Source organism: Chenopodium quinoa, unplaced genomic scaffold, assembly GCF_001683475.1.
Source record: "Chenopodium quinoa cultivar QQ74 unplaced genomic scaffold, ASM168347v1, whole genome shotgun sequence".
NCBI lineage: Eukaryota > Viridiplantae > Streptophyta > Magnoliopsida > Caryophyllales > Amaranthaceae > Chenopodium > Chenopodium quinoa.
In genome coordinates, this window is record NW_018743284.1 from 473,299 (window position 1) to 481,752 (window position 8,454).

Sequence of the window (8,454 nt, forward strand, 5' to 3'; positions counted from 1 at the left end):
GTGGATGGTGAGCATGTGACCATGCCAATTTATAAGGGTACGGATTTGATCCACTGTCATTTCAATGAAGCTCTATCCTACTGTCAAACAGTAAGTTCAGCATCAGCAATGCTGTTGTACATTAGCACGGGATATATTCAATTTGCGAAAAAAGATAATCTTGACAACAAATATGGGAATAATGGAAAGTTAATTTTCGTTTAAATTGGAGTGCACACAATTGCAAGGATATGGATTTGGAATGTTGTCAACAAAAATAGTTCCTCTATTAATGTATTATTATAGGACCAAAGCAATAGAATTGAGGACGAAGAATAATCCACGGTTTGTATTGAGTCTAATGACTAATGACCTAATTTGAGCACAGCCGTGTTAGTTGTTACCTTATCTTCCCGCAAACTACCAAGTATGGAATTCGAAACACTAGCAGACGACGACACTATAAGAAATACTCTACTTAGTCAAAACTACCAAGTAATGATATTCGAAACACTAGTAGAAGACGAGACTATAAGACATCTCTACTTAGTCTACTACGTATTACGTAACAAGAGGAATGAGGTTATTCTGGTTTCCATGCCATAGATAGCGTTCATTCTCGACATTAATGATCTTGTAATCAAATTCTACCAGCAAATTTCATGCCAACGTGCGTTGTACATTGATCCTGGAACTGCACTATAGTTCACAATAGACTAAGCCCCTTCACACAACATCGACAGAGTTGTCACAACACCCAGGCAAAAACCCCTATCACACAACTCACAAGAGGTGCACATCAAACCCGCAGCACGTGAAAGGCTTACATGCTCCAGCCCCTCTACTCACCTCCTTTCGTCGTTCTGTCAACTTCTCAACATAAGCTAAGACATAGGTCAGATCACTCACTTCTTAGCTCAAACAAAAGCCTATTGTGCACAAGTGCACAACCCATATAACTCAGAAAAGAGCATAATTCGACTTCTGATCCTTCAACTGCGTGAGAAAACCCCTGATTTCAGACCAAAACTAACTGAATTCAAACACTCCTTATAATTAAATGCCCTCTTTTAACCCCATTTACATATCATTGATATACTACTATATTGCCATCAAATAGAAAATAATACAACAACATTCTAAGAAAAAAATGTCAACAAGAGTCTATCTTGCATGATTTACATTCGAGGGAAACACGACAGTTTATAACAGATACGAAGTAATATTTACATAATATGCAGCAGAAGCAGCTTACACAGCTTTAATAATCAACTATAAAAAGATTAAAACGTTTAATATTCATTGCATCACCAGCACAAGAATTCATATTATAGCCAGTAGTGTATCCAAACTTATTCTGAGAAGAACAACCATCACTACCCAGATTTGTTCTGAGAGTAATATCTTAGATTTCTCTCAGCACTCATCAGACATGGTGCCAGAGAAACAAGATCATTTTTCTCCGATTATATGTATCTGCCCTCCCGTTTTGCATCTCATCGTATCCACTAGATTTCCCAAAGAATTTCATCCAGAGCTACATCTTGCACCAACACAATTACACAAAAGCATCGAAACTCTGGGCATATGAAGCAATTAAAATGCTGTTCAATGAGTAAACAAGAATTACCCAAATAATATTGAAAGTTAAACTGTGAATGGAAGATATAATATGATCCAACTTCAATGTTTCACAGTTGACTTGTCGCTGTGTGACTTGACTGATGCAGATCGCTGGTGTTCATGTATAAATAAGGTGGTTTATCGTCAGAGGATGACACTGACACTGGGGAAAACCCAGCATAATTCTTGTCCAACTTGACTAGACAAAGATCAATTATGCGCTTGAAAAGACCAGACTTCTGGGCGATAGGTTGAGCTGCAAATTCTGGAAGCAGCATCCACTACAGAAAAAAAGGTAGTAGGAATAATGTAAGCTGTTCCATTATGGTGCCTGAATACTACCTTAGAGTCATCTTAAGATCTGTCTAAACGCGATTGCAGGGAAAAATGGAAACCAAAATATGCGATTAAAAAGCTCAAATAATTTACAAGTTTGGTTCAGACCTACGGTGCCTGTATAACTCAGTCATCTTAAAATCTGTCTAAATGCAATTGCAGGGATAAAACGGAAGCCATGATATACGATAAAAAAAGCTCAAAGAATTTACAAGTTTGATGCAGACCACTATGGTGCCTGTATACAAACTCAGAGTCATCTTAAGAGCGGTCTAAATGCAATTGCAGGGAATAAAAGGAAACCATGATATACAATTAAAAAGCATAAAGAATTTGCAAGTTTGATTCAGACTTATTTTTTTTTATCAACAATCTATTCAAAAATTCAAATACAAAGCTACAACTTTAGTTGCAAGAGTTTACTAATCCCTCTACCACTTATAAAAAACAAAATGCACAGAGAATAAAGAAAGTGAAAAGGTCAAGTAGAGAAAGTGGTAGATGTGGGCCAATTTTAGGTTGTGTTTGGTACAAAGTAAAACATCTTGAACTGAGTTTGTTTTAAATTGAATTAAATTAAGTTTTAAATTCATCTAAATTTGTATGGTTCCTTGATATAAAAATATTAGAGAACAGGAACATAGAGATGGAAGAGAGAATAAATTAGAGAGGGGAAGAGGAAGGTAAGGAATAAGGAGGAAAATGTGTTCCTTACAAAACGAAAATGATTCACACCCTTGAGAAACTACTCTTCCTTAAAAATGTGTGGAGACCGTGTAACTCTTAACGAACATCTTTATAAGAAATGTGTATGTGTTTTTAAGAAATGGAGGGAGTAGCATAAAAGGCAAATACGTGACTGCCAGCATGGGGTTTTCCTTCCCAGCTGACATTACTAAAATGATAAAGCTACAACAACCATATTTAACTCTCAAATTCATAGGGGATTTATTGATCATAAAATTTCTGGGGTATACAAACAAGTTTGAAGCAAAAAAGATCGACAGTTTTGCTGACAAAGTTCCACATGTTGGGCAATATTAGATTTTCTTAACACATCTGATACTCCAACACGATCCCATAAAAAGTACTCTTAGAAGTTAGAAGCAGATTTTCTCAACGAACACTCCAATATGGTCCCATTAAAAGTACTATTAGAAGTTAGAAGAGTAGATAGGAATTAAGGGCAAAATAAACGATAAAGCAAGAGCACTTATAAAGATAAGTGGAACCACAACACATGTTTTAGTTAGTACCTGAGCTGCCTCAATCTCCAATTCTTGCCTCTGAATATTGAAAGATAATGGGCGCAAGAAGCACAAAAAGAATAAATCTGACTTTTCAAAGAATGCTTTGTGAGTTTGCCTGCAAAATGATAAAAGCCAAGATAATATTAATGCTTAAAATGCCTGGCTCAGTGGCCCTCCTCTGATAAACTCATTCAGCTAATATATGCACAGTACTGAGCTGACAAGGCAGAGGATAACCCTTACGTTATAATATAATGCTTCATATTTAAGAATGATAAGTTTGGGCTGAAAAAATCCATTTATTAGGTGAGTTTTACAGGTTTCTTGTTCTTCAGTGCATCACCTTCTTAAAAGTACCAATTATGTGACCCAATTTAAGAAATCTAAAACACACATTACATTCAGAGCGCTCCTTTAACAGAATCCAGATTAGGCGCCCCATATTTGAGAATTATACAAAATAAAAAAATTCGAGACAAAGACTTGGGTTATCGATTGTTCCACAATGGCTAAGTGAAGATAGCATCATACAATTACAAGGAAGCAGAAAACCAGGGAGCCAACATTTCTGAAGCACCCTTGAGACAGTATCACACATCACAAAGTCCAAAGCATGGACCACATGCAAGTTTACAAAAGCATATGATGGGCATACCTGAATGCTACTACCTCGATGAATTCTGCATCAATCTAAAAAGGCAGAATCACATTAGCAAAACATTGGATGCATCCTCTTTCATAATTGGAATAAATGACATTGAGAGACCACTTACTCCTGTCTCTTCCTTCACTTCTCTGACAGCTGCTGCACATATATCTTCTCCCTACATGATAAAGAAACCTATAGAAACTTACAATATGCATTACGCAACAATAAACAGGAAGCGGAAAGTAAAAGTCTCTTAGAAATATACTTCATCCACGACTCCAGTAGGGATCTTCCATATACCTAATCCTCGAAATCTGCCACTCTTCTCCTGTACTACAAGCATCTATAAATAACAATTGATCAGGCTCAGTCAAACTAACATCAATGCAAAACATGACATTCAGAAAACGCAAGCAAAAAAAAATTTAAAAAAATAAAAATAAAAATCAAAGTTTAATCACAGAAAACAAGACTTCTAAACTATGACTTATATAAAAAGCATTCGGTACTCAGCAGTTGGACATTAGAAGTTTAGAACCATAATCATGGGACAATCAAATGTGCTACATCGATGTTAACCACTCAATACTATTATAAAATCAGGGGGATGAAAAATCAATAATCCTTTTAGCACAATAGTCACATCATATAGATCATTTTTTCTGGGAGATGAATTCTTGGAAATGAACTAAATAAGGGATTGCAAAATTGTCAAGGACAAAACAACAATATGTGTACCTCTCTATTTTCTGTTAAGACAATAGCACCAACTCCTACGCGATGGGTAGCATTTGCAGGGATTGTACAAATAGTTTCAGGAATCCAGTAAACCAGCATTAGATAATTCGGCTCTGCATGATGGTACCAAAAGCCCTCCTATAATCAACATAACATAAATACAGAATGAAAGCGACAAATCCACAAAGTAGACTGGAAAGTTAAATATCATATCTATTGTAGACTAAATATTTATGCAGAACTAATTGATGCCAATCTAATTTCCTTTTTCTTTGTGTGTGTGTATGTGTTTTGGAGTACCTTGACCACAATTTCAATGAGGTTTGCAAGTCCAATGGGCAATTTTATCCACACACCCTTCTTGCCCTGCCAAAGCATAGCGTGATAATTCATCAGCAATAATAACAAACAAATTGGCAATGCAGTAGAATAGTGACAGCTAACACAAAATATTTGTCAAGAACCCAATGAAGGAAGATACCTCATGCTTCCATTGAGACATTGAAGCTCTAAGTGCACCAACAAAGACTTTGGAATCCATTGGCTCCTGCACATCCACAATGACACCACCATGGTCGTCGTTTACTCCTGGAAGCAGCCGGATCATATCTACTGCATCTATTTGACCGGTCAACAGTGAACGGTCTAAAGCATCTGACATGGATCCAATAGCTATACTAATAGTATAGCCTGGATAAAAAAAAATATTCAGAGAACAAGCTTCTTGGAGTCCAAGAGAATATATATGATAGAAAGAAGTATATAGAGATTTGCAAGGATTTAGTGACTATTAACAGTAAAAAGCCAGTAGCATAAATTACAAACTTAAAATCAAATTAAGAAAAATGACAGTACTCCCCCCCCCCCCCCACCCCACCTAGTCTTTGCGATTTTGACAGATTATTGCAATTGGTTATAATTTATTCTATATACCAGAATGGACTGCCGCCAGAACAAAGGACATGTTTCTTAAACTAGTAACAATATATGATGACCTTTCCATAGTATTAATAACTTTCAAACAGACAAACAACAATTTCCTAAAAGCCAGAGGCCTACAATCCCCACCCCCACAAAAGTTGCGAAGACAGAGGAATAGCACAGTTATTGACTAATAGTTAGATATCTAGTAACTGTACAAATGACTTCCTCATCTTTATGCTCATTTCAACAAGGAAAAAAACCCTTTTGACTAATATTTTTCAAAGGCAGTGATAACTTTGTGTAGTGTTAGATACCTAAAAGTTAAATCTCTAGCGTTTTTCTAAAGAAAACGTCACTTTGACTCTCTTGGTCACCCAACCTCGCGATTCATGAGCTAAAGTCGGGGAGAATCCCAAAGAACACAATTTTAATGGACATTATGGCCGATAAGGCGGCTAATCAATCAATAATAGTCAGTTGTTAGCCGGTATATGATCCTCAAGATCAATCAATTCACGCTAAAATATAGGTGATGGGTCAATTAATCATCCTCCCTTAGACTAATACTTGTGAAAGAGCAACTTTAGTGCACACATCACTATCTAGAATAAACACTTAATACAACAAAATGGGATGAATTTCATGTTCATACTATCAAATCGATTTCGTTCTCAAGTCAAGTTTTCACACTCAAATCCAAGCTACAAAACGAGCCCATTTCACTCTTCCACAGTTCCACCCAATATAAAATTAAATTAAGTTCATAACACCAATTATACTATAATTAATTCCTACAAATAAGATAATGAAATAATAAAGTTGCCAAATTTAACCATGATAATACATTTATATTATTCAATTTATACCCACCAAGATCACAAATAAAGCAGCAAATTTAATACGGAGTATATAATTAAAAAGAAGCTAAATCATCGTTTTGGGATGAAAATGAATTAAAGTCTGCAACTTTCATCACAATTTTATCCAATATCATTTTCATTTTCTATTCAATTAATTAAAATTAAGGTAAGATGATTAAATAAAATCAAGCTTAAATTCAAAGTAAAAATGATAAAAATTGGCATCAAAATTAGATGGTTTTTTTTTAATTCTTTCTATAATTCCTCTTGAAACAAAATATACCCAGATAAATTCCATCACAATTTATACCAATTTAAACAATAAACAATAAAATAACATTCAGAACTAAAAGAGTAGCAAAATTTGAACCTGGGATGTCGAAGAAATGAAGAATTCCAACTTGCAAACAGAGGAGAAAATAAAAGGATGAGAGGAAAAAGAAAAGGAGGGATACTACTTGTTGAGTGGGGAGCGTTGAATTTATTACTTGTTCATAAAGTGTCAATTTGGAGGTTGCCATTGTGTATTTAAAAAATTCATCAAATACCATTAAAGTTTTCAAAATTTATCAAATGTCACTGACAAACAGTACAATGACATCTTGTGCCATTAAATGCATAGGGACGTTAGTTCTCCGTTAATGCAATTCTTATTTCACCAAATGTCATTATTTTGGAAAATTATTTCACCAAATGTCATTACTTTTCAAATTTTTTTTTGAAGATACTTTTCAAAATTAATGCACAATAATCATTTATTTTAATGAATAAAAATAATACTTTTTTCTCGATTTTCGTGACGAAAATTGCTCGGGTAAAGTTTTGGGGGTCATTTTGTCTCTTTACGGGTACAAATTAAGCTCGAAATTGGAAAAAAAATAACGTAAATGCTCCGTTTTGTGTGTCGAAAAATATCTCGAATATCGTGACGTTATTTTTAACAATAAAAATTGATTGGGTAAGGTTTTGGGGATCATTTTGACCCTTTATGATTTCAAATTAAGCTCAGAATTGGCAAAAAAAAGTAACCTAAATGCTCCGTTTTGCAATTTTTTTGGCAAATAAATTACGATTTCGACATACAAAACGGGGCAATTACGTTATTTTTTTGCAAATTCCGATCTTAATTTCTTTCCATAAAGGTTCAAAATGACCCTCAAACCCTTACCAGATCAATTTTCATGGTTAAAAAATAACGACACGGTAATCGAGATATTTTCAACACTCAAAACGGGGTAATATGGTTTTTTTTTTTTCAATTCTGAGCTTAATTTGTATCCATAAAGAGTCAAAATGACCCCTAAAACTTTACCTGAGCAATTTTTGTCACGAAAATCGAAAAAAATATTTTTTTTTATTTATTAAAATAAATGATTAAAATAAACCAATCACATTATGACATGTGTCATGATTTAATCTTAATGACTAATGGAGTTAACGACCGTTAGTCATTAATGGCATTTGGTGAATTTTTTTAAAAGCTCGATGACATTTGGTGAATTTTGTAAGTAGTTAGTGACATTTAGTGAAATAGCCAATTTTAAAAGTTTACATCAAAAGAGAAATAAAGTAATAAGCTTGAGTACACCATGAGAGTGTGGGTTGAGGGATGTCCTCTGTCCAAGTGTGGTGGAGGAGTTGGTTGCTTATGATTTTTGTTTGATCAATAATACTTAAGCGGATGCTTGTCCGTCTCTTTCTATAATAATAATAATAATAATAATAATAATAATAAATGTGCAATTTTGCAATTACTGTATTATAAAACACACATAAAAGAAAAAGGTTGTGATTATTACAAAAGAGAAATTACCAACAGGACAACAATATCAAATTTTATTAGAGTAATGGAGTAAAACAGACGTAAAAGAATGTCATGTAGAAATCTATTATACGGAGTAATGGAGTATGTAAACTTTCCTAATTTTAGACAATATCAAATTATCATAAACCTATCTTAAAATATCACAAAGATATACGGAATATTATTTTTTTCTAAATAATCTCATAAGATCTACGGAAAATATATCCAATACGTATTTTCAAAAAAGAAAATATATCCAATACGGAGTAATATATATATTCCGATATTCCT

The 8,454-nt window shown here is 34.0% G+C and overlaps 1 protein-coding gene across 1 annotated transcript; it reads right to left on the reverse strand.

Moving 5' to 3' along the window:
• Positions 1 to 1,064: 1,064 nt before the first annotated feature.
• LOC110735510 (nudix hydrolase 10-like) lies at positions 1,065 to 6,914 on the reverse strand. The gene is made up of 9 exons (XM_021915700.1): positions 6,730 to 6,914; positions 5,057 to 5,265; positions 4,876 to 4,941; positions 4,576 to 4,713; positions 4,103 to 4,180; positions 3,962 to 4,012; positions 3,844 to 3,878; positions 3,195 to 3,303; positions 1,065 to 1,883 (listed from the first exon to the last, which is right to left on the reverse strand). Exons 1-9 carry the CDS (start codon positions 6,908 to 6,910, stop codon positions 1,671 to 1,673), a joined length of 1,080 nt encoding a protein of 359 aa, XP_021771392.1. The 5' UTR covers positions 6,911 to 6,914; the 3' UTR covers positions 1,065 to 1,670.
• Positions 6,915 to 8,454: the final 1,540 nt, after the last annotated feature.

What these genes read in the sequence shown, in the direction of transcription:
- LOC110735510 (XM_021915700.1), bottom strand. Translation starts at nt 6,910, where the DNA reads ATGGTATTTGATGAATTTTTTAAATACACAATGGCAACCTCCAAATTG. An exon ending in TCATTGAAATTGTGGTCAAG is followed by an intron (nt 4,714 to 4,875) that starts GTACTCCAAAAC and finishes TGTTGATTATAG; the next exon opens with GAGGGCTTTTGGTACCATCA. An exon ending in TCTTAACAGAAAATAGAGAG is followed by an intron (nt 4,181 to 4,575) that starts GTACACATATTG and finishes TGTTATTTATAG; the next exon opens with ATGCTTGTAGTACAGGAGAA.